Source organism: Hippocampus zosterae, chromosome 1 (assembly GCF_025434085.1).
Source record: "Hippocampus zosterae strain Florida chromosome 1, ASM2543408v3, whole genome shotgun sequence".
In the NCBI taxonomy this organism is placed as follows: domain Eukaryota; kingdom Metazoa; phylum Chordata; class Actinopteri; order Syngnathiformes; family Syngnathidae; genus Hippocampus; species Hippocampus zosterae.
The window spans coordinates 8,594,259-8,619,692 of NC_067451.1; the positions used below are offsets into that span (position 1 = coordinate 8,594,259).

At 43.1% G+C, this 25,434-nt stretch overlaps 2 protein-coding genes across 3 annotated transcripts; both read left to right on the plus strand.

The window, feature by feature from the left end:
* Positions 1-1,811: 1,811 nt before the first annotated feature.
* Positions 1,812-11,206, plus strand: ccdc69 (coiled-coil domain containing 69). The gene is given in 10 exon segments (XM_052079348.1): positions 1,812-2,322; positions 2,324-2,410; positions 5,681-5,726; positions 6,204-6,412; positions 6,501-6,588; positions 7,100-7,173; positions 7,265-7,366; positions 7,434-7,553; positions 7,779-7,876; positions 9,789-11,206. Coding segments are annotated over 10 exon segments (1,149 nt in total). The 5' UTR covers positions 1,812-2,160; the 3' UTR covers positions 9,952-11,206.
* Positions 11,207-13,882: 2,676 nt separating this feature from the next.
* On the plus strand, positions 13,883-20,171 carry emx3 (empty spiracles homeobox 3). 2 transcript variants are annotated; one of them, XM_052085448.1, is made up of 3 exons: positions 13,883-14,461; positions 18,333-18,559; positions 19,514-20,171. In XM_052085448.1, exons 1-3 carry the CDS (start codon positions 14,101-14,103, stop codon positions 19,682-19,684), a joined length of 759 nt encoding a protein of 252 aa, XP_051941408.1. In that variant the 5' UTR covers positions 13,883-14,100; the 3' UTR covers positions 19,685-20,171. The 2 variants fall into 2 exon arrangements, with proteins under 2 accessions (XP_051941408.1, XP_051941496.1); XM_052085536.1 differs by having other exon boundaries at positions 18,375-18,559.
* Positions 20,172-25,434: the final 5,263 nt, after the last annotated feature.

A 25,434-nucleotide genomic window follows, 5' to 3' on the forward strand; every position in this document is an offset into this window, starting at 1 on the left:
AACCGTTACAAACAACAAAACAAATGCAAAAAAAGCCCCAAAACGCTGCGGAATTTCAAAACACAACTGAAAAACCACTGCAGGAAAACAATGGTTCACGCCGCTAAACGTAAGTTTGTCAGGCCATTCGGGGACACCGCAGGCACAGTCCTATGAGACCATATCATGTAAGACCTGAGCGGGATTGCCTTATAAATCGGTACTGTAATTGGCCATCTAGAGGAGAAACTAAAAAGTACGTTTAACTCCGTCAATTAAAAAAAAAACATGGACGTTATCTTTTACAGGATGATAATGCGGTATATTCGAAACGTGTTTGTTTTTAAAAGCTTGTAAATATCTAATCAACGCAAAACAAACAGGAAGTCAAATTAGACAAAAGACGGTGGTGTCATTGTTTTGGTGCAAATAATGACACAGTTTGGCGTGATGATGAAATGTACGCAGTGTGGGTGGAGCCACCTTGAAACGAGGGCGCTCCTTGACAAATCTTGGCGTGTGCACTTTCCTCCAGAGAAATTGACTCGCCCCTCTCCCTCCCGGTTACATAAAAGTATTTGATAATGTCAGCGCCAAACACACTTTCTTTTGTGAGCGTGAATAAACAACTTTTTTGTTCTTTCTTAAGAAGCATTTTGATGCACTTGCGACCTTCGGTTGCTTAACAGGCGACCGCATTCCAATTGTATCAAATGAAGAAGAAGCCCAACAAAGACGACTTGGTTTTTTTGTTTTGTATTTTTATTCTCGTAATGTTCACCACATGTGCACTTTTAGTTGTGATCAATATTGACGAGCCGTCTCTCCCGCGTGTGGCAACTCCCGTGTGGAATTTATTACGCGTGTCTATTTGGAGCAGCAGTTGTTGTTCTGGGAAACGCGACTAAGTTTCCGTCCACGGATGACAGCTGCTTGCTTGCTTGCTTTCGCGGCCAACCGCTGACGTCCAGTTAATCACAATCACATTTTTATTTGGAGAGGTGCGTCTTCAAGATATGTAGTAACGGATGGCATCCACTGGAGGCGCTCCTCACATTTGAGTCATCTTGTTTTTGATTGATTTATTTACTCTTTGTTACTTTAGATTCAGGCAATTCCGAGTCAAAGAAGGCAAAATATAAGCAAATAAAAATTAGACATCAACAACAAAAACCCGGGCCTCCAGAGTTCCTTTCATGTTTCTTTCACAAACATCACTCAAGCTGTCTTTTTCGTTAATGTCACTGGAGGGAGCCACGAGATTTTATTGCAGTACTCCAGAGGGTTCTGTTATCTGAAGTGTCATGGATATGGCAGGCGTTTTGCATTCACACATTAGCAGACGGCAAAATTGATTGCATGATTTTTGAGCTATGTATGAAGTTGCAAAAGTGTCCAAACGTGTCTTTGCCATTATCACGCGTGTTATAAGACAATTTGGTCCTTGTTTTGATGAGTACTTTGGATTGTCAATTGTGTTAAATTTGAAGGGCAACGCATCTACATCGTGCAACTGAGAGGACTTTAATGAAGATGTCTATATATTTAACGTAATTCACTTTGTCTTTTGCATAATGCAACAACAATGTATTTCAGTGGGCCAACCGTCATTTGAAAAAGTGAAATAGGATTATTTTAGTACAAATGCCTTACATTTCTAAATCAATAACATTTTGGATAACGATCCCAATAATTGTTGAGCTCTTTTAAATTATGGAAAAGTGAACTTCAGTCCATTTACGTGTCTATTTGCTAAATTTACATTCATAAAAGTGTTGCTTCCAATTGAATAACCACATGCCAGTAGTAGTTGTTCGGGTTATGTTTTGCGGTTAATACGGTAATTTTGAAGCGCAGACAAGAAACTCCCTCTTGCGCATGTCCCGGCCTCGGCCGCTGATGCCTTCAATGACACTACAAAAATTTTAACTCTCCCTTCTTTGAGTTACGCTATGATCTGCTTTTAACTCAATCACAATACAATATATAAAGTGGAGTCAGTCTTCAGATTTTGTATTTTCAAAGTCAAACTCGAACACATTCACGTTGGGCTTCCCGAAGTCTCTATCTTGAAAACACAAACAAAGTCTAGAGAACGCACAAAAGGAACACATGTAAGCAAGTTTTGTCTTTATAGAATGTGATGTTTGCAATGTTGTGTTTTCTTTAACAGTGTTTCCAATGCGGGGAGTCAACGCGCCGCAGGGAAGCCGAAGTTCTCCCCACGCTGCGTCTTTGAACGCATCACACGTCAAGCCGGGCGGCGGGGCGTTCAGTAACTTTGCTGAAGCTCGGCCAAATTTTTCGGCTTTTTCACGGCGGAGGACGACGGAACAACGAGTCCCCGAAAAGACGCCGTCGAGGCCGAGCGACGAGAAGGGCGACAAGAGGCGAGGCGGCTTCAGCAGGCATGGGCTGCAGACACAGCAAGGTGAGCCCCGCTGACCACCGGGGATCGAGGCCCCCGGGCGGCGTGCTCCGCAGCCGCCCAAACTTCCATCAAAGCCAAAAGTCGAACGTTTTCACGGTAACTTGCACGAGGCGACGAGAAAGTTCGGCAAAGTACGACACGTTTGAGAGTACAAACGCGGCCCAAGTTGTACTTTGTTGGGCGCACATCTGTTTTCAATCTGATCAACATTCATGAACTCATGAACCAACACAATGATGTCATCACGCGCAAGGCTTTGAGTTAAACGGCTCCCGTACATGTTATGCTCATTTGGAACGAAACGAGGTTCTTGATAACTGCAACAAAACGGAGTCTTTTCAGATTTAAAAACGATTGGATCGTTTTTTTTCTTTAAATAAATGAAGCAAGATCCTCCAACCAACATGTCTAAACAAACATTTTTGATTGAGCTCGTAATTTTTAAATGACGTCAATGTCACGTGTCCAATCAGTGACTTTCAAAACTAAAACAAGAACGGGTTCACATAGTTGACTACCGACTTTTTAATGGTGTGCATGTTGTCAAAGGACAAAGTCAGCCAAATGTTGTGACTGTAATTCATATCTTTGTTACTGCAAGCGTTAAGGCACCACCCCCCAAAAAATATGAGAAATTTCAACCGATAATTACAAATATACATGGTCCTTGGAAAACACTGGCCTGAACACAAAATAATTTTTATGTGGGCTCTATTCCCGACTGAACAATAAAAATTTGTACGACATTAAGATGTAAGACTGAGATGTTAACTGAATTTTAAGAGTTCGAAAAAGGATCTAAAAGATCAAAGACAATTATCTAACAGATTAAAGACAATTACACCATGATAAACAACAGCAGTGGCTTGCTTGATCTATAAGATAAGATATCCTTTATTCGTACCACACTGGGGAAATTTACAGCCTCCAGCAGCAAGAATGTATGTAGAAAGAAGAAAGGAGAAAGAGAAAAAAAACAACAAACATCTTTCAATTAAATACAATATGAACACAAATGGATAAATTGCAGTACTATTTACAATTTTCCTTCACATCATTTAATTATTATTATTATTATGAATGAATGATTGTTATTTTTTATTCATCAGCCTGACAGCAGTCGGTAGGAACGAGCGTCGGTATCTCTCCTTCTTGCAGCACGGGTGTAACAGTCTCTGGCTGAAGGAGCTACCAAGTGCTGTCAGGGCGGGCTGGAGGGGGTGGGAGGGACTGGCATTCATAGCTTTTAGCTTAGTTAGAATCCTTCTGTTGCCCACCTCCTCCAGAGTGTCAAGGGAGCAACCCAGGACAGAACTGGCCTTCCTGACCAGTCGCTCCAGTCTCTTTCTGTCCCGGGCTGAGATGCTGCCTGACCAGCAGACAATGCCATAATGGATGGCCGAGGCCACCACCGAGTTATAGAACGAGGAAACGGAAAGATGGGGAAAGAGAATTCACATGGTGTGTTCCCGATTGGCTCTTCTGATCGATTTACGGGTCTCCGCTGGAAAGCAGTTCGAACTTGTTCAATCACATCTTCTGAAGTTGAGGGGCGTCCCGTTCTTTTAGCTGGGCATAAGCACCAATCCATTATGAATTTACCATGCCATCTCACTTTGGAGCTCTGGTGGCTTCTTTCCGAATTTTCAGTGAAATGCACGTTGAACAACAGTCCATGATTCACTTTTTGCAAATTCAAGCACACAAAACGCCTTTTGTGGTTGAGTAAATGCCATTAATGGATCTGAAAAGAAATTTTAAAAAATCAATAGCTTTACAAAAAACTTGCGTGAGAGGGTTTTAAGGAGGTATGTATGAGGACTTCAAATGTGCCCAAGACTTTTGGAACACCGTTTATATATGTGTGTGTGTGTGTGTGTGTGTGTGTGTGTGTATATCTTCATCCATCCTGTTGCATCTTAAAAGCATATAACGTTTGAATCCACACAAGTGTACGGTAATCATCAGCAAGGAAGGTAAAAGCACTGTTAAAAACAAAAGGCATGACTTGGCTGCAACTCTCATTCAATCGAATGGGTCTGCAGTCGTGATTTTCAAATTCAGGAGACTTCGGCTGGTTCTATGTTCGTGTATTGTAATCCGGCTTTCAATATCACCCTCAATACGTCCTAATTTTGGGTTATCAGACCGATAAAAGTGACATATTTTTTCCAATATTGGGCTGATCAATATCTCCCCGATAAATATAATGCACTAATATTATTTTATTGCACTTTATATTTTATTGGTCATCAGATTTTTTTTTTTACATTTATCAGCATTGGCCTAAAAATAAACCATATTGATTGAACATTGTTCAAGACACCTGGATGGCAATTCATGGATATGACCCCCTCGCTCCAAAATCTCCTGAATACATTAGACGTGAATATGCCAACAGGTCCCCTGCAGACCACATCGCAAAACCGTTGATGGCTTCCTTTCATACGCGTCGACTCCCGACTTGTCTGTTTCCTGTTTCTTACTCTGTGCGGCGCGAGAGCTTCTTACGTAAGTGTCAGAGCTGCGTTCGTAAATCTTTCGCCTAGAATAGAAAGTGGCGCGTGGTCAGCACTAAAATGTTTTTATCTTTTTAATTGGTTAAGTTGCTTTAATTGGTTTAGTAGCGCAGACGTGCTCAGGCTGTTTAATGTGACCGGATTGACATGCTAGCATAACAACTAGCATTTAGCATGGTCCTCTGATGCTTGTGTGGCGTTCAAATAAAATGTCTGTCCACATCCGCCCCCCTCCAAAAAAAATCTGATGTCAGTGTTTTTCCACCGAGCTTATAGAACAAAAAACACATTTGACATTTTAAACAATATCAATAATAGTCTCAACTCAAATGTATTTTCAGCACACCTTAAAACATCTACCATTGTATAGAAAGTGCTGTACATGGAGCAAAAATAATTCATACAACAATAAAACAATAAATTAACAAGAAAGACAGTAGAAAGTACAAAACTAGTAAAACTCAAAAGAAGAAATCTATCTCCAAAGAATAAAAATTAGTTTTAAGATGAATTTTAAAGCTGGGCGCGGGGTTGCTCAATGTTCAGTGGGAGGTAAATGATTTCAAAAAGAAAAAAAAGTAATTTGTTACTTGCCAAGTGGAACTGAAACAGGCACCTGATTTCATTCCGCGCTCCGACATTTTCATCGGACTTCCTGACCAAAGCGCCAACTGATGGCAAGCGTCTTTTGCTCGATATTTTGGTGACTGTGCTAACATGTTGGCCGGTGTCTTCGTTCTTGGTGTTTCAGAAGAAAAGTAAGAAAGATGACAAAGACAACAGCCGACAAGATGGAGGTCAGTTTTTTTTTTTGTGGTAGTAGGTGTCATGCACGGGCCATGTAGCTGTCAGTTTACATGCGCACGTGTCTGTGTGTGTGTGTGGTGGTGGGGGGGGGGGGGGGCAAAGGGGCTTGTGTCAGTGTGTGTTCACGTCTTTGTGTTTGAATGTATGTTTGCACTATTGTGTGTTTGTCTGTATATTGTCGGCCACATAGCGTAACGACCTTTGTCATTTTTCACTATTTTTGGAAAAAAAATAATAGAACACACTCGTATTTTTATTGGGTCTTTTTCCTTTCGCTTACTTGTTCACCCATCTGGTGGGAGTTTTTTGTTACAGTATCAAGAAATGGCGTGTTCCAAAAATTGCTTTGTGGCCGACGATATGTTTGTGCTTATTAATGCGCTGCTGTGTTTGTGTGCGTGCGTGCTAGTAGAGGAGATGATAAAATCTTTGTGGTTGCCGCCATGTGACTTGCCGGTCTCTCTCAGCGAAGCGTGCGCATTCTGAGCGACGCGGTGGCGGCCTGGCTAATGCTAACGCGGCAGCGGCGTTAGAGAAGCATCTGGAGCGTTTGGAATGGCAGCTGATGATCCTGAAGGAAGTTCTCTCGGCCAACGGCGGCGCAGAGAGGGCGGAGCTTCTCAAGGAGCACGCCGACGAGGAAGTGTGCACGCTGGTGCTCGCCCTACTCGACAAGGTGGGCTCGGCTCGACGCGCGTCATGCAGAGGCAAACGCGCTCGGTGGCTAACGTGGCGTGGGGGGGTGCACTTGTCTGTTTGCGAAGGTCAAGACGGAGACGTGCGCTCAGCTCAGTGCCGTTCATCAACAGCAACGGCAACAAACTGCGCAACAACACCAACAACACTTGCACGGTAGTCACCCCCCCATGTTATGTGTGTTATGTTTGCGTGAGGCTTCTGGGAGCACGTGTGACTGTGAGCCTGTTTCTTCAAATGTTAAAGTCAAGCGGGAAATAACATTTGGTTTTCAGTTGGATTTGTTGTTTTGAATTAAACGGCCATTTTGTTTTTGAATAGTTCTGATCATTAATTTTGTGACTTCCGGGACGATTGAGCGCAGCCAGAGTATAAGACGCATGCACTGAATTTCAAAAAGAACAAGATGTTGTACACATTTATTAAGACGCAGAGGCAAAAGGTCATCAATTCGCCACTTTGTTGTTTACGTGTTGTTTACATGTAGTCAGGAAATTACGGCCGCTAGCTTGAGTAGAATTTGATTGTCGCGCTTTTAATGTAAGTGGCCTGACCGCCCTGCGTCGATCCACCTTTGACTCAGCCCAACAATTCTTTGTGGTACTTTGAAGCTTTGTATTGGGAGGATTTGTGTGCATGTCTCTCACAGCCATGTTGTCTTCTACAGAGGTTGAGCGAGCTCATGAGGAGGTCAAAGTTCAGTTGACGGAGAAATTTCAGATCAGTGAGAACCTGTTGAAGGTAACCGCGGCAACCATTTGATACGCGTGCGTACCACGGTTATTGTCATCAGCCTGCTTTTGTGTGTGTTTTTGCACACGTGTGCGTGTAGGTGGAGGTGAGCCATTTAAAGACGGAGCTTGAGCGTTATAACGAGCTAAAGAAGCGTGTCCAAGAGTCCACATTCAAGAAAGATCTTCTCAGGAACATTCAGGTAAACGCCTGTCTCCGTGGCAACCACCGGCCACTTCCACCTCAACACCGTTTACGCAATGTGTCAGGCGCACGGCAGTCCAGGTGCATTCTGGGAGTCGGAGCAGGAGTCTTTACTGTTCGTGATCGAGATGAAGAGCGAACGCCTCAGGGAACAAAATAGGAAGTTGCAAGACATGGAGCAACTGGTAAGGCCGAGCTTCGACACGCGACTTCGCGACGCTATGTCGGACGTATTCGTTCGTACCACGTCGTAGTGGTGTGTGGACGATCGACGTATATAGTGCGTCATCTAGCGGTAGTTTGCTGATGTAGTTGCTGCGTCAGTTGAGGTGAGATCAGCAAATCAGGGGGAGCACTTTCGCAAGTTTTTAGGTGATGTCAGCCAAGGTGATTTCGTCATCGTGTTTCAGGTGGAAGAGAAGCTGTGTGCCGAGGACCACTTGGTGCAAACATTGCAGCAGAACGAAGACTTGCGAGTTCGTCTGGACAAAAGTCAAAGCGTCCTGCAGTAAGTCGTCCGCGGGTTGCTTATCGATACATTGGCTGTTGACCAATCAGGGTGTACCCACCTCGCGCCGACAGACAGTCGTGCAATCTTCACCACTTTTCTGCATACGCTTTGTTGTCTGAAGCAGTTATAGATGAAAGAGGATCAAAGTGTCCTTTCACCAGTGGTCATGCTGATAAGTCATGCTGAAAATGTGCACACGTCTGCTACAAGCTAAGCTTTGAAAGCCAACACGAAGCTGTAGCGTCCATTGACGAAAAAGAGATTGGCTCACATCTCCTGTCCCGTGTAAATCCGCTTCAATTCCAAACCGCGACTCCCAGTTCCACATCCGCATCGGCACTCCGCGCTAACGCTTCTTTCTTCTCATCGTCGGCTCCTCAAGCCTTACATCCATCCAGCCGCAGACCGTTCAACAGCAAGGATCTCTCCGCTGAACAAAGTGGGGCTGTGAAAAATGCTGCCCATTACAGGCGCAAGACACAAGCGACTGTCCAGTAAAGACAGTCAAATGGCGCCGACATTCCTCCCAGGCAAAAACCGTGCCGGTATACCCATGCTGCCGAGAAGGCGCAACCGCCAAGCACAGAGTTTCCTCCTTGAGGAATGTCGTGGGCAAAAAATGCTGAAAAAAGTCCACATCAGGTCCACACGACGCAACAACCAACAAAATAAGTAAGCTAAGATGAACTCTGGCTCACACGAAGGCCGCCCATCACCGGGCTCAGGGAACGACCGGCCAGGTGCTTCCACTTCCAACAAGCTAAGCACCTTTGGGATGCCTTGACTTATGAGTTAAAGTCAACTCTAGACTGGACGAGTGTCCAACCCCTCTCGAGAGGACTGGTACCAGAGCCAAAGCTGTGCGTGGAGGCGAGCCTGATGATATCGAGTTGGAACGTCTCTTCCTCACGCACAACCTCGGACTCCATCCCTGCCAGAGAGGCGACGTTCCGTGTCCCTGAGCTAGTTTCTGTAGTCAGGGATCAGACCCCAGCTCACAGGGCACCTGACCTCTTTGGCCCCTCCCACAGGTGGTGAGCTCATGAAAAAAGGGGCCCACGTTGCCCTTTCAAGCAGCTTATGGGCCTTATGGGTTCAGGCCTGGCCACCAGGCACTCGCAAATGAGCCCCGCCTCCAGACCTGGATCCAGAGGGGGGCCTCCGGTGACCTGGATCCAGGAAAGGGAAAGCAAGGTCCAAATTCTTCACTCATCATGATGGGCCTAGCATTGAGCCAAGCATTGTCTTTTTCAAAACCCAGCCTGCAAACATCTAAAATCTGAACTTTTTTTTTTTCTTCCAACAAAACTCCCCCCCCCCTCAAAAACAAAAAATCAATGTATATTTTTAAAAATGAAGATGAACCCTTTCAAGGACAGCTAGCGGTTCCTACAGTGGACAGCTTATCATGTGATCAGGTTACAGGATGCATGATAGGGGTACCAGCCAATTCTGGACCTAGTCTGAAAAGACGTTTAAAAACGTCTTTGGGAGTGAATGAGTTAATAGAAGGACCAATTTTGTTGATGTGACCCACGTCTCTTCTACTTGCACAAATCAAATTGAAGTTGCAATGAAAATACTCAAATCAGGAAGCCAAAATGGCATTGGCTGGCCCAAGCTCAACGTTTACTTGCAAGTCACGTGTTTTCTTTCTAGAAAGTTTGAACCGTGGACCCCTTGCATACTCCCTCTTCAACACCCGCAGATTCACATATTTTGGGGCTTTGGTTTTTTTCTGTATTGATCCTTAATTAAAAACACTCAATCCCCGCTATTTGCAGGGGATCGGGACCAGCCCGGCCCGCCAATAGCGAAAATCTGCATATAATTGACCCGTCTTGAATTGGATTGGGAAAAACAATCCAAATAAGCATCTGGTAAGTGTTGTTGTTTTTTTGCGGTTCAGGCACACGTGTCGCGAGCGCGAGGAGGCGCGCGCGTCGTTGGAGCGTCAGCGTTTGTTCAACGAGACGTTGACGCGGGAGAAAGAGCAGCTGCTCTTCAAACTCAATCACAGAGACGCGTGCCCCATCCTCAACATGGCTGCGGCCGCCATCGCGCCCTCCTGATCGGCCCCCTGCGGACGTTGGCCACACTTACAACACCCAGTCCCATGACACATTTTTCTTTTTTCTTCCCTGGACAATGTTGAAAGGTTTGATTTCACAAGTGCAACAGGCGCGCTTATCTTTTTTTATTATTTTCACAGGACACGACAAACAATTCTAAACTTCAGGACTGCCTGATGCTGAGTCATGCGGCCATGATATCACTCACAGCTTGCAGAAATGCGAGCATATTAGCACGTAGCTTTTTTAAAAATATATGTAATTAAATGGTGAGGTTTGAGTTTACTGACACAACTGATGTTGGCATCTTCACGTGTTCGAATGCTCCATGTTGATGTGGCATGTTAGCATGGAGCTCCTACTAGCTCAGAACCAGTTTGTCATGTTCATGTGTCCTTATGTGCAAATGCTACTTGTTGACACGTCACGTTAACATGTTACCATGTACCTTTTTCTCGTTAAGAAGGACTTTTTCGCGGTTCCCTGTCCTCACGTTACAATGCTACATGTTGATGTTACACCTCAACATGCATGTGGCTTCCTCCAGTTAAGTGACTGTTACATTAGCATGTCCTTATGTCAGAATGTTTCTTCTAGTTAATATTTGTCGTGTTAGTGAATTCACACAGGAAAATGCCAAATGTCAATATCACATTTCCGTACACGCGCACAAAATGTTAGAGCAAATTTGTAGTGTTGGTGTGTCCTTTTGATCAAAGGTTGCATATTGATGTCATGCTAGTATGTATCTTGTTAGCTTAGAAGACGTTTGTTGTAGTTAGCGTATTCACTCATTAAAATGCTAAATGTTGACATCACATTTTAGCATGAAGCTTCTTCTGGAACGAGTTTGTGGTGTTAACGTTTCTTGTCTAAACGTTAAATGTTGGCGTGTCGTATTTGCATATTCGCATGTAGTTTTTGTAGTTAAGAATGAGGTTTTTAGTGTTGGCATGTGACATTGGCATATTAAGCAATGAGCATGCAGCTTCAGTCGAAGCTGCTTGTTTGATTCTACTGTTTTTTGTTTTAAAGAACTTCCTGTAAATGTTTTTTTGAAACATTTTTCAGGTGGTTTGTTTGCCAAAGATGCATTTTTGTTGTGAAAATAAGAATCGTCACGCACTTGCACTTTTTTTACAAGTTTTTTTTAACTCTGTGGACTGAACTGTCATCTTGGACTTTTATCTTCATGTTGTGAGCTTTCGCTCACATTTTTGTTGCCATGACTCAATAAAACAAGAGAACACAATAATCATGCCCCACGACTCCAAAAATGGTATTGTCTGACAAATTGTTTAGGAAGAAGTTGTAGATTTTTGACAGTTGTATATTTTCTTTAACTCTTTCGTATTTCAAGATATGTGGTCATTTTTAAGGCCCATCATTCAATAATGTATTTATTTTGTGTAAATTATGTTTTTGAAAAAGTATATTTCCAAAAGAATCAAAACTCTTGATTAACATCCATCCGTTATCCAAGCCGCTTATCCTCACGAGGGTTGCGGGTGTGCTGAAGCCTATCCCAGCTCTCTTCGGGCACTAGGCGGGGAACACCCTGAACTGGTTTATGTTTTGTTTTGTTTAATTCTATATTAATCCCACTACGATTTATTTAATGTTAGTGTTTAATGTTTTTATCTTGTGACTGACCGTTCGGCCACTGGGGGGTGACAGAGAGTTGTCGGAGACGTTCCCGCCTTCACACACACGAACACTCTTGATTGTTGCATTTACGCGCACACAAGCAGAAAATCCACTTCCTGTTGTTGACTAATGAGAGGGCGTGTCCCTGTCCTTGGCACCGCCTTTAATGAGAAAAACGGTCTTAGCCCGGGGCACAAAATGCTAATGGCTAATGTCTCGAACGAGGACGAAGTGGTTCACACGGGGTTCCGTTGAGGTGGGACACGGAGAGAGATGGCGGACAGGTGGCAAATGTTGTTGGTACTTTAGTACAAGTGGAGATACTTGCGTGATACTGAGTCAAAGAAGAAGTACCAATAAACTTTTCTGCTGATTATGTCTGATATTCGTTTTGACTGGAACAAGGACAACCCCCCCCCCCCCCCAAAAAAAAAAAAACACATAGGAAGCACTGGTGGTTTTTGTAGCAATGTTAGTGGTGTCCTCTGGGACTCCACCTCGGTTCTAGTTTCCTTTTACTTTATTTCTTCTTTTGTTTTGTTTTTCTTCTTTCTTCTTTCTACCTACATTCTTGCTGCTGGAGGCTGTACATTTCCCCAGTGTGGTACAAATAAAGGATATCTTAATCTTAATAAGTAACCTAAGCGATTCAAACAGTTTTTTCCCTTCTTGTGTCTTTTGCATTTCCACTCAACACAATAATGAAGCGTTCGTATAATTTACGTTCACTTTGAAGAATGATTCACTGATATCACTCAAAACCATTCGAACAAAAATAACACTTGACAAACTTTTTTGGGGGGCGGGGTGGGGGGGGCTAAACATATTTCAGAGACTTCTGTGTAATACTCAAACAATGACATTCGATTCTCTGAATCGGCGCGAGTTTTTGAGATCATATATTTTTTTAACAGTTAATACACACAGAAGCGATAAGATTAGGGTATTTGCCGATATCGCATCCAACATGACAGAATACCCTTTGGATATGCTTGAAAGGACAGATACCGTCTCAGCAAAATTGGAACATAAAAAGAATGCCAATGTCAACATTTCCGTGTTTTCAGCAATTAAAACAAGTGGAAGATCTGAAAAACTACAGCCAATTCGGAAAAACGCAGTGCCATTTTCGAATCCCGCGACATCATCCATCCATTTTCTCTACCGCTTAAAACAGTTAAAACTTTTTGGGCACCCAAATGTATGTTGAACATGATTGTTCGTGAGTGTTTTAAACAGGGAAATCATCAGAATTATGTAGCTCAGTCCCGACATTCTTTGTTATTTTCAACGTACGCGTAATGACATTATGATTCATATTGCAAAATGACTATTGTACGCAGTCGTGACATTCGTTATTAACGAATTTCTTCCTAAAATTCGGGGAGGATACAACTTGTTTTAATGCAGAAGTGTGTGTATGTAATGCACGTGTGAGTGCGAGTGTTAAGTGTTTACGCATATAGGCTACTTGTGCAAACGAGTGAAAACAATAAATGATGACTTACGAATTTTATTTCACACATTTTTGCTCTTGACAATTAGCAAAACTACCAAAATATATCGGAAATGCTTTGAAAGTTTGTGACGCATCAATCAATTCATTATTCAAATCAACAATGTGACGTAAGTTTAATTGGATTAGATGCGCTTTTACTGACAATCATATGATTTTAAGATAAAACAAAAACGTTAAATCAATGTATTTTGTTTTATATTTGTCAATGTTGACAATAAAGTTGTACTTGATACTTGATGTACATGATGTAAAAAAATATCGATGAACACTAAATGTTTAGTTGTATATTCATTTAAAATTCGATGTGGACAGGACGCGCGCGCTCTCGCGTGTGCGTGTGTGTGTGAGTGTGTGTGTGTGTGTGTTTGATGTGTATGTTTTTTTTTTGTTTGGTGTTTTTGAAGGTTTAGTAATTTTAGCCTCATGTAATTGATCCAATGCACGAATATTTCGATGGAGTTATAATAGAGTACTTGAAACAAATGCAGTCTGGTAAAAAAAAAGATTTACTGTTGATAGTTTAATTGCATCTATTTTGATTGTTTTTTGGGGGACTGTTTTCGATTTGGGATGATTTAGATTCTCGGGTTTTTGGTTTTGATTGACAGATTTGAGTCATTTTGGGGCTTTGACTCGTGTTGATTTGAGAAGGCCGACAAGTGCTGCAAGCCGGACTTGGTTGTTCCTCCTACTTATCGCCTTGTGCGCATGCGTGGCGTGCGCGGTGCACCTCCGCCAAGGAGGGCGAAGCTCTGGCAGGTGAGTTGCGCGTCTCACACGCACACACACGGTGGGGAGAAGTTTCTTTGCGGGGGGAAGGTGTGGGGGGCCACTTCGCGCTTGGACTTAATTCCCTCTATCGCTCGTCACATGATCGACTTGACGAGCGCCAGGACAAGGACGCGGAACGGGCACAGGTGGTCCGGGGAGCGGCATGGTTTCGTTGTGAGGTGTTGGGGAATCGGGGGGTCCGTCCGGCCGCCATGTTGCAGCCGCAGCAACTCGGAGGCGTCAAGAAGTGTTTCTCCATCGAGGCTTTGGTTGGGAAACAGCAACAGCAGCAGCAGCGGCAGCGGCCCGCCTGCTTCCAAACCGTCCGGGCTGCCTTCGAGGAGCCCATCCGGCCAACCGCGCTCCGCTTCCCGGAGGCCCTGCACCCACTCCACGTAGGTTCCCCCGTCCGGACTTCGTACCCGTCCGCCGGACACAATTTAGGACTGCACGTATTCGGCCGACATCATCCCGGACTCGGGGTGAGCCTGTTGTACCCACCCGCAGCCGCCGCTGGCCCCCCCGCCTCGTGGATCCTCCACAACCACCACAGATACATGCACACGCAGGCAGGTAAGCACCATAGGAAGAATTACAAGACCCAAAATGCAGAATGTCTCACACGAAGCCCAGAGACAAAATGTTTGACTTTGAAAAAGACGTGTAAGGCATGACGTCATGTTGGGTCCAAATAACAAATGTTTCTCATACAAAAAAGCAAAAAAGAGCTCAGCAAAACTTTTACCCAGGCAATGATTTCATTTGAAAGTCGCTTGCACGTGATGGAAAAGTGCTCAACTGTTGCCATGAGCCAGCATTTATGTTGTAGTCATGATTTTATAACGGAGCAAAATACATCAGCATCTTTAAATCAATTTGTTTGACAACAAAACAATGAAAAAATGATTTGTTGTCATCTTTAGCTATTCACTTATTGATTTCAAGAACAATTCATAAATGAGACACGAACAATGAATGATTCCTTGTCGTACTCGTCATTGTTGTTATTGACCCCAAACAAGCACTTTTAACACTCCTAAAAAGAAAATGGGATCAGAAATCGTGAAAAATTATACATTAAAAATTCAAAGATAAAACGTAATGAGAAAAATTATGAAGCGATGAAACGAAAATGGTCATGATTGTTTTCTAACGGCAAACATGATGAATTCATTGCTATTTTGTCAAAATATGCATCATTCCAAATCTGACGTTTACATTCTCGTGATCACGTTAGTTTTACTCACGTGTATTATTTTTTTGTGTGAATATAAAAAAAAATCAAAGATGAAAAACTGTCTTTACTCTTGCACTTGTTTGTTGACACAACAATTTCCCGTAAGAACGTTTGTCATGAAAAAAAATCACCTCAACGCGTCTGTGGAACTTGTCGATTTCATTAATAGTTGTGCATTTGAAAATCTTTAGAAAATAATACTTCCAATTTCCAACCAAATTAAATATGAAAACGTTTGTTGATCATTTTGAAAATCACGTGTTTGTTCGCAAAAAAAAAAGCCAAACGGCATTTCAAGTTGAAGTGCCACTTGTCATTTTTTGTTGTGTTTTGTACTTTGTATTGATATTTCGTCACAGGTATTTATGCATACGTGCTTTGCGTTGAATGAATTTGCTTTTTTTTCCATTTCTTTTGGGGATGAGTTGATCAAAATTTGACTGACACATCCTTGTGTTGGCGTCATGGATCATTCACGATGATAATGATATCATACGAAACATATATTGACGTGAAGATGACGTAATGCCCAGACTTAGGACGGAAGGGGCCTCAAGGCCTTCATGGAGAGTTTGGGTCCAGCAACCTCTCGTAGAAGGCCTCTTCGCGCGCGCTTGTGTGTGTATGTGTGTGTGTGTGCGTGCGCGCGCGCGTCTGTTTTTCTCGTTGTGAGTTTGAGTGTCGTATTTATTTGATTATTTGTATGTGTGTAAGTGTGGGTGTTCTCGCAGGGCAGTAGTGCATATTTGCGTTTGTGTGTACTTGTTCATGTTAAAAATGTGTCATTTTTGTGATTGTGTGTACGTGTACCTGCAGCTGAGAGTTGCATGTTTTTGTGACCGTATTTTATGTGTCTTTGTAGGCGATTATTAATCCTTTTTAATTTTGTTTCGATTTATATTTTTTGATTTATCATTCACATTGAGGAGTTTATTCATCCATCCGTTATCTGTTTTTTTTTTTTTTTTTTTTTTACAAAAGCACGTTAGCACACACTTCTTTCATATATTAAATACTTTGTGTGTGCGTGTGTACTTCAGTGTCGTTCTAACGAGAAACAAGAAGTAGTTTACCCCGTCACCCATCTGGTTAGCATCTCAGCACCGTCGCGTGTAAACCAACGTCAGGCAGGGAGGCAGGGAGGCAGGCAGGCGTTGGTGGCTATAACAGGCACATGAGCGTGTGGTGAAAAAACGCTAATGAGTATAATCAGGTGTGTTTGGAACGAGCGGACTCACAAGTCCCGACTTGTTTCTAGTGCTCTGGGGACGCTAGTTTAGCGTCATCAACCACTCATCAATGCCATCTGCTGCTCCCCTGCAATGTCCCCGCCCACCACTTCTTCATTACTTCCTGTGCGTATTTTACCGATCATTGTATGGAAATATGTGTGCCATCAAATTGAAAATCTGAATCTATTCACACTGAATTTGATCACCATTAACATATTCAATGTAGACTTTTCAGCTTGGAAAATTCCAACATTCAGCTGTCAAAGATCACCAGGTGAACCAGACTGAGGCGGTCACGTGAAGCACTTCCGGTTGTCTGAGGTTGATTGCTTTGGCCTGGCTTCTCTTAGTGACCCAGAAGCTCCATTTTGCAGCCACATTTGTCGCTTCATGTTGATTTTTGGAGGCCAACGTTGACTTTTTAAAGTTAAAAGTTTACGTTGAAGGTTTTTGATGATGATAAAATTCAGTTAGTAAATTCAGATTCCGAATCTGGTGGCATAAATACGCTTCCATCTTTTTATCATGACACTCCTCAATGAAGGCGGAGCCTTTGCGAAAACAATGTTTTAGTGATAATTTGAGACTTGTTCTCTATCGCTGTGCGGAACGTCAATGGAAAAGATGATGTTGGAAAGTAACAGCATGGACTTCGTTTGGAATCATTCACCTGTTATCGAGTCCCGGCTCACTACAAAGTGACACTTTACAGAACTCTCTATATCGCCGAAATGAAACTCCCTAAATAGTGGCTAGCGAATGAGTCAGCAATTCGGTTTGCCGTTGATCCTCAGTGTGTGCTTTGCATGTGAATGCGACATGTCTGCCGCTTGGCGCTCGCCGTCACTGTTGTCGTCTTTGTCCCGGCGGCCACCAAGTCAACCGACGTTTTTGCGTGCGGCGTGATGGTCGTGGACGATCTTTTCAGGCTGACCATTTACACTTTTGTTTTTATGTAAACGATATCAAACGTTGCAATGAAGGACCGCACCACACGCACGCCATTGGCCGACATTTAGCCGCCACACACGCGCTTCAAACAAATTAGATCAACGATTTTACTTTTCCTACTGTATCCCAAATCCTCTAACAACGCACAGGCTCCAACCGTAAAATCAATAAAATGACAAAGAAAAAAATTAAAAAAGGGAAAATGGCTTAGCTTGGAATAGCATCGCTAACGTGCTAAACACTGCTTTGAGCTTCATTTCCTATAATGTTGGGCCAGGGTGGATTATGTTGGTCCTAGAGTGTAAACCCTAGTTTTTAAGGTTGGTTCTCAGGTGAAAAGTTGGGTCTAGTTTGTAAGGCTGGTTCTAGGGTGGAAAGTTGATTCCAGAGTGTAAAGTTGGATCGAAGATTTAAGCTTCTTCTTTGGGTGTCCAGGTTGGTTCTTGAGAGTGAGGTTTATTCGAGGGTGCACGGGTGGTCCTCGGGTTTAATGTACATCCAAGTGGGTCGGATTGTCAAGTCAAGTACATTTTTGTCAAATGTGCTACACAAGTTTCTAAGGTTGATTTTTGTTCCTAAATTGGATCTAGTGCCTAAGGTTGGTCCTAGGGTGTGCGGTTAATGCTGGGGTATAGTATTGGTTTTAGGGTGAAAGAGTGGGTCAAGTTCAGGGGTACCGCCTGTTTTTGATGTCTTCCTACCCCAATACACCAGATTCAAACGATCAGGATCGTTATCAAGATAGCCCAATCTGACAGGAAATGAAGCTCATGGAAGTGTTTAGCACATTAGTGATGCTAATCCAATCAAACATGTTTTTGCTAGTTTCTTGCCATCCTTTTCTTTCTATAGTTGGAGTCTGTATGTTGTTTGAGGATTCAAGATAAGCCACATTTAAAACAGGCTGAAGAGGGGTTCTTGAGGACTCCTGGTCTTGTTTCTAAGTTTGGGTCTTGTGAATGCGTTTCCTAACATTAGCATGTTAACATACTTAAACCCTCCTGTGAGCTTCACTTCCTGTTAGTGGCCCACTTCCTGGTTGTGACCTCCCGTATGGTGCGTTCAGGTGACGACGGCGGTGCGGAGAACCTTCTGCTCCATGGCGCTTTCTCCCGGAAACCCAAACGGATCCGCACAGCGTTTTCTCCCTCGCAGCTTCTGCGTCTGGAGCAAGCATTTGACAAAAACCACTACGTCGTCGGCGCGGAGAGGAAACAGCTGGCCTCATCTCTCTGCCTTACGGAGACACAGGTGAGCAAACTGCAACACTGGAAGTGGTCCTAGGCTCTAGGGTCAAAGTGTGGTCCATTCTTGGGTAGAAGGTTCGAATCTTCGGTAAGTTTTCGTGTTCACGCCGTCAAAAGTATAGAATGCGGGGTTGGTTATAATGTGTAAACGTATGTAGAATATATATTTAATTTGTAAGGTTGACACTCCAATGTAAGGTTGGACAGACTGTTAAGTGTTGATGGTCTAGATCGGGGGTCGACAACCCGCGGGTCGAGAGCCGCATTCGAATCAAACTAAAGGGTCCACCTAAGAAGAGTTGAGCAGAATGAAATTTCTCCCATATTGTAGTCGTGAAAATTGTATTTTTCTGTCTTAAGGTTTATTCTTGATCTCATCTGGACTTTAGGCTTGGATTTGGACTCAGACCTTTGTGGCTTGAACTTGACTTGGATTCGATAGAAGTGGACTACAGCCCTGCCCGAATTTAATTTGGGTTCCAGGTTGTATGGGGTTAAAGCTTTCTCAAATGTAAGTTTGGTTCTACTGTGTCAAAGGACTGACGGGAAGGTTACTCTAGGTTCTAAGGTGTCAGGGTTACAGTCTAAGGTTGGTTTTAGGTTGGAAGGTCCCAGTTTATGGATTGTAAGGTTATTTCTTGTGTGTCAGGTGTCAAATGTCGAGAGAACGTAAGGTTCTGGAGTGTAACGTGTGGTCGTTCAAGTGTTTCAGGTGTAAGATGTCATGCAGTGTCTTCTAGAATATAAGGTGTGGTTGGTTGTAGCGTGATAGTGAGTTTTGGTTCTAAGCCAGGAGGCACGTCGTCATTCAAGTGGTATCATATCATGATTGACATGTTACAGCGTTCAGTGAAGCAAAACGATCTCAAAAAGTGGACATCTAGTCACCTTACGCTCTATATATTAGCATGTAGCCAAGTTAGCCTGTCCTGACACCTGTGTGCATGTTTATGTGCAGGTGAAAGTGTGGTTCCAGAACCGCAGAACCAAACATAAGCGTCAGAAGTTGGAGGAGGAAGCCCCCGAGGCGGAACACAAGCGTTCCAAAGCCAGCCAGCACGTCAGCAGATGGCGAGCCGCCACGCAGCAGAACCCTGCCGAATGCGTCGGCGACATCGACGACCACTGAGCTAACACGACTAACGGTGGCGTGGAAATGCTGCGCGGACGCCTAACGTTTGCCATCCATTCGGACTGAGATGAAGGAGAAGGAACATTCTTGGTTTACAAGTGTGCCAACAAACACACAAAAAAAGGCTCTCCAGTGCGAGCTACCGTTAGCCTCCTAGCATGACGCGGTGCGTCAATAATCACCATGAGCACAACCCCCTGCGGAAACTTGCGTTCTCTCTTGTGATGCGAGGTCACTTGCTACCTAGCTGCCATGCCGTTGGCTGAAGAACTTGCTGCGGGGGGCGGGGTTATGTATGAGCCAAACTGCAGCGTCACAATCTCACCAAAGTGAGGACACCTCACCTAAAGGCGTGTTTTAATGAATTGTCGCCCACCTCCAGATTAACTAGCTTGTTTCATTCCAGGCACTCCAAGAACGCAAGAAACTATTTTCATGCAAAATATTAACAAGTCACTTTTACATCATGTATCTCCTTCAAAAAAATAAATGTTTTAATAAAGCGAATAAAAGCAAATGGCATCTGTTGTGAACAGATGAACGCCAGCCTGGTGGACATCTGGGACCAAGACCAGCACACGGACGCACGCGCACGTATACACTGCAGGATTTCCATCAAACTTAAAATAAACTTAGAGCCTGAAAAACTAAAGGGACCCTCTGATGATGATGAGTTTCTGGCTGTTTTTCCAAGAGTCGACTGACCCAACAAGGGACACACTTAGCCCGAAATGAAAGGAGGGATTTTTCACATCGCTCTTTGGCATCGTCCTCTTCATCATGCCGTCTCGTTCTCGGAGGTCATGTGACAATGTTGTCATGCACTCGTTGATTCGGAATGAGAGTGATTTGAAGCGGTCTTCCTGTGACTAAGGGGGCGGGGCCAGAAAGATGGAACAGTTTGGTCTTCCTGTGTTTCACGTATGAAAAATAAAAGTCAATAGAATGAAGTTTTCCTTGCCTTGTTTTTTTTTTCCTCCCAGCCAAAAATCAATTTTAAAAATAGAATGAAATATGACGTGTTGTGTTTCCATGGAAATGAACGAGGACACCCAAAGATGGCAGAGAGAAATGAGCACTCAAAGTTAAACTTTCATCCTAACAAAGAAAGTGATCTAGTTTTCATTTGACATCTTAATAACTGAGCAATTTTCTTTGTGTGCTTGATTGACAGCTTGTGTCCTGCCCACAAGTTAAGTCACGACTACAAGTGCTTACATGTACATGAAGTAAAAACTTCACGCGCTGTACGGGAAACTGAAATAAATATACATGCAATTAAAGTACTGCCTTCTTCCCCAATGTATCCAAGTAACTGAATGTTCAGTACATGAAGCACATAGAGGGACATAAAGTATTTGAATCTATTTAGGTACTTAAAATTCACCTAAATACCTGTACAAACAAATAGGCAACTGAAGTAATTAAATGTACCAGAGACATCATCAGATGACTTCCTGTCGTCACGGCGACCAAAAACAGACAAGCGCGCAAAACATCGACTTGGCCCTGAAAAGATTTGGTGCCAAAGAAGATTCAAAGGTGTAAATGACTTAACACCTCATAATGACATTATAATTACATGCTAATTAAACTCAAGTCACAAGGAAGAAGAAATAAAAGATAATCCAGCATCACTCACATTTTTTTAATATATGTGTATAGATGTGCAGATACCGGTACTATATATATATATACTTCTATGGAATTTACATGCACATAGGTGTAGTACGTACTGTGTGCAGTATATATGTATTCATATTTGCACACATATGTGTGCACGCATGTGTTTGTGTGTGTGTGTGTGTGTGTGTGTGTGTGTGCGTGTGTGTGTGTGTGCGTGTTTAAGTGTGAGAAAGAAAGCGATGCTAATCAGTTAAAAAGTTAGACAATGAGGAGTGAGAGCATTTGAAGCTTGTTAGGTTAATCAACACTTTTTGTATTCAAATGAGGTTGTCTTCACTCATTAGTTCAAGTGTGTGAGCGTGTGTGTGTGTGTGTCTGCGCGCGCACATTCCAGCTTCTGCTGTTAGCTTGATAGGAAGCGATGTGAATGTGTGCAGAATGGCCAGCAGTTGATTTCGTGGTTAACGTATATTATATGATATGTCATTCATGTCAATCGGAATGTCACTGATGTCATTAATCTTGTCATTTCAAACATTGTTGAGTTTTTTTAAAATGGGTGATTTCATTGATGTTTTTTATTCGGCTATTGTTAAGGTCGCGAAACTTTCAGCGGTGTCGTTTGGGTCAATGTTACTTGCGATTTGGTCTTTCACGTTCTTAGTTGACGCTGATCTTTTTCGTGATTATTTCCAACATTCGGGAGGAGCACGAGTTTAATGCACGGAACCGCTTTGATTGAACATTTCATTGAAAATCTTCGGACGTCCCTCGTTGGACGTTAACATTCTTTGCCCGGCTTTCAACACATGTCAAAAATCGAAAGAAAATGTTTGTGCTCGGCTTTTTTAGCCCCGTCCCGCATGCAAACGAGCGCAGCGATTTGCCTCAATGTCACGCCGCTGCGCCAAAGATGGCCGCCTCCCATTCAAAAAGGCCCCCACGGTGTTGTGATGATCGACACATTACTCAAATATGTGCGCGTGTGTTTGCGATTGCTCAAAAGCGCCGGTTGGCTCCGTTCGCTGGCCGTCGTCAACGGCAGCAACAAAATAAACACAACTTGCAATGGATATCGTAGTCTGAACGCGTCAAGGTGTTGTCATCAACACTGTGTTGTTAAGTTGATGTTGATGACGAATATCATATTCGTCCCGTCAATTATGTGTCAGACATACATTCAAGCTTCGTTTATCTCGGGAGAATGGGGCGGAGGGCATTCCAGATTTTTTTTTTTTGTTTGGAAACATTTAAATTCTTGAATTCTTTACGGCTGATGACTTGAACACGACTCATCTGCAACAACCGTTTCGGACAACGAGAGAAAAATGTGACTTTCATAATCATTTGGAAGGCGATGTGTTTGATGGTTCCAATCCGAGTGTACTGGACAACTGACACATAAAAAGAGAAACCGTTACACATTGTGTATTTCTACACTAAAATGTTCAAACGAAATTGATTACAGTGGTACATCTCTGTATGAAATTAATTGGTTCCGGAAGAAATTTCTTAACGAGAAAATGTTGTCAGTAGAGACGCGTTTTCCATGTAAACGCCCTAATGCATTCCAAGCCCCCGCAAAATTCAGACATAAATGTTTCCTAAAGCGTAAAAATGCATCAAAATATGTAACAAATGCATGTTAAAATTAGATTATTACACAATAAATGAAAGCTGTGGACAGTGTAAAAATCAAAGAATAAAGACTAAAAATGATGGTCATTTAACTTTTAACTACGTCCTCATCGTTTTGTTTTTTTTGCCCTCTTGAGTTCATGTTCTCTCTCAGAAGTGGTTTCTGCCTGGCGTTTTGTAAAGAATTGATCCAATGACGTTTGCTTTTGTCAGCTTTTAACAATACTTTGAAAAATATGGCAAACATCAGCATAGTGAGCGATCGCCCAACTGGTGAACATTTTTTCTGGGGCTTCACATTTACCTAAAATCATCAGAATAGCTCATGGCCACAGAGGCGAGCACCTTTCGTGTCTTGAAATCTCTTTCACAACTAGAAGCAATATTTGCCTGTTGAGGCATTTCCTAACTTGAAAATTTTGTATGGAGAGCTGTTCGTAAGTACAAGTACCACTGTATAGCAAACGTTTGTTAGCTGGAGGCTAATATACAATGTGAAACGCCATAGACAGGCTAATGGATATTAGCTCAGATGTTCGTCACCAACAAAGAGAACATGCAATGAACAGAGCAATGTCCAGCATTCAATCTGTTCTGTGGGAACAACGACTACTATTTCAGTTTCGTAGGACACCGTCTCAGCTTCATGGTCTTTCGTTTCTACGCAATTTCCTTGTTATAAGACTTTGAAATTGACAAATGATGGGGGCCCGTATCTTATGTTACATACATACGTACATACATACATACACTGCTGTTTTTGGACTCAATTGTGTTGTTGCTTATTTGGCGGCGCATTAGATTTTTTTTTTTAGTGTGCTGCGGTTTCCAAATTGGCTTCTTCACAGACACATTTTCTTCTTCTTCTCCTCCTTTGACGCCCCGTCGCCTTGCTGCTGGCTGGTGGAGTGCGAAAGGATAATGATACGAATTATGCTTTTAATGACGCGTTAATTAGAGTCATGCAGCGCCGAGAGATGATGCGTGAAACGGTGGTTGCACGTACGGAATAAATAACGCAACAGATTGGCCTGCATATGTTTCACATTACAACTTTACAACTGCGCTGGCGACAACACGCAACACACTCGCACAACTATTATTAGCAGACTCTTCAGAAACCTGAAACAACACAACAACAACAACAACAGCAAGACGAAAGCTAACATAAATTCGAGGTTGGAATGTGTGGTTGGCTCTTCCACAATATTCAAATTGAGCTAATAAATTTTGCTGAGTGGTTCTGATAGTGTTTTTAGAGCAGCAGTCAGGGCCACCAAACTTGACAAGAAGGCGATGATGCACCCGAAAGAGGAAAAAAAAATACAATGCAATACAATACAATACATGCTGATTTATATAGCGCTTTCACAACAGCGGCAGCTGTAACAAAGCGCTTTACAAAACGGTTAACATAAAGTAAAATAATAAACACAACACATAACATAATACACGGACAGTCGTGCAGTCCTAACCACTTTTCCGTCACACGCTTTGTTGTTTGAAGCAGTTTGAGATGAAAGAGGAGAGAATCAAAGTGTCCTTTATCCAGTGGATCAGAGACGTCATGCTCAAAATGTGCACACGTCGGCTACAAGCTAAGTTTCAAAGTCAACAAGAAGCTGTAGCATCCATTGACGAAAAAAGAGATTGGTTCACTTCTCCTGTCCCATGGAAATCCATTTCAATTCCAAGCGGCGACTCACGGTTCCAAATATGCATCGGCGCTCTTAGCCAACGCTCCTCTCTCCTCATCCTCAACTTCAGCGGCCATCCATCCAGCCGCACCAACACCGACTCATGACTCACCTTGATGGAGGAAAGGTTGAGGCTTTTTGCCGTTTAGTTTTTTTTTTGTACATTTAGCTGTTTGGCTATTTAACCATGTACTGTATGAGTTTAGCCAATTAGTCCTTTAGCCACTTAGCTGTTTAGCCATGTAGCTATTTAGTCTTGGATGATTTATCCATTGAGCAGTTCAGCCATTTGACTATTTAGCCCTTTGGTTGTCTAACCATTTCGTTTTGAACCTTTTATCCCTTTAACCATTTAAGAATGTAGCCATTTAGTTATTTAGCACTTTGGCTATTGAGCCATTGATCAGTTGAACCATATAGCCCTTTGGCTGTTTAACTGTTTAGATGTTTAAGCGCTTAATAATTTAGCTCAGGGCGGCCCGGTAGTCCAGTGGTTAGCACGTCGGCTTCACAGTGCAGAGGTACCGGGTTCGATTCCAGCTCCGGCCTCCCTGTGTGGAGTTTGCATGTTCTCCCCGGGCCTGCGTGGGTTTTCTCCGGGTGCTCCGGTTTCCTCCCACATTCCAAAAACATGCGTGGCAGGCTGATTGACCACTCTAAAATTGTTCCTAGGTGTGAGTGTGAGTGCGAATGGTTGTTCGTTTCTGTGTGCCCTGCGATTGGCTGGCAACCGATTCAGTTGCCCGAAGTCAGCTGGAATAGGCTCCTGCACCCCCCGCGACCCTA

Excerpts from the sequence above, each read along its gene's own strand:
- emx3 (XM_052085448.1), top strand. The coding sequence starts at position 14,101 with ATGTTGCAGCCGCAGCAACTCGGAGGCGTCAAGAAGTGTTTCTCCATC. Across the intron at positions 14,462-18,332 it reads ATACATGCACACGCAGGCAG|TGGCCCACTTCCTGGTTGTG; the intron begins GTAAGCACCATA and ends ACTTCCTGTTAG. Across the intron at positions 18,560-19,513 it reads TCTGCCTTACGGAGACACAG|GTGAAAGTGTGGTTCCAGAA; the intron begins GTGAGCAAACTG and ends GTTTATGTGCAG.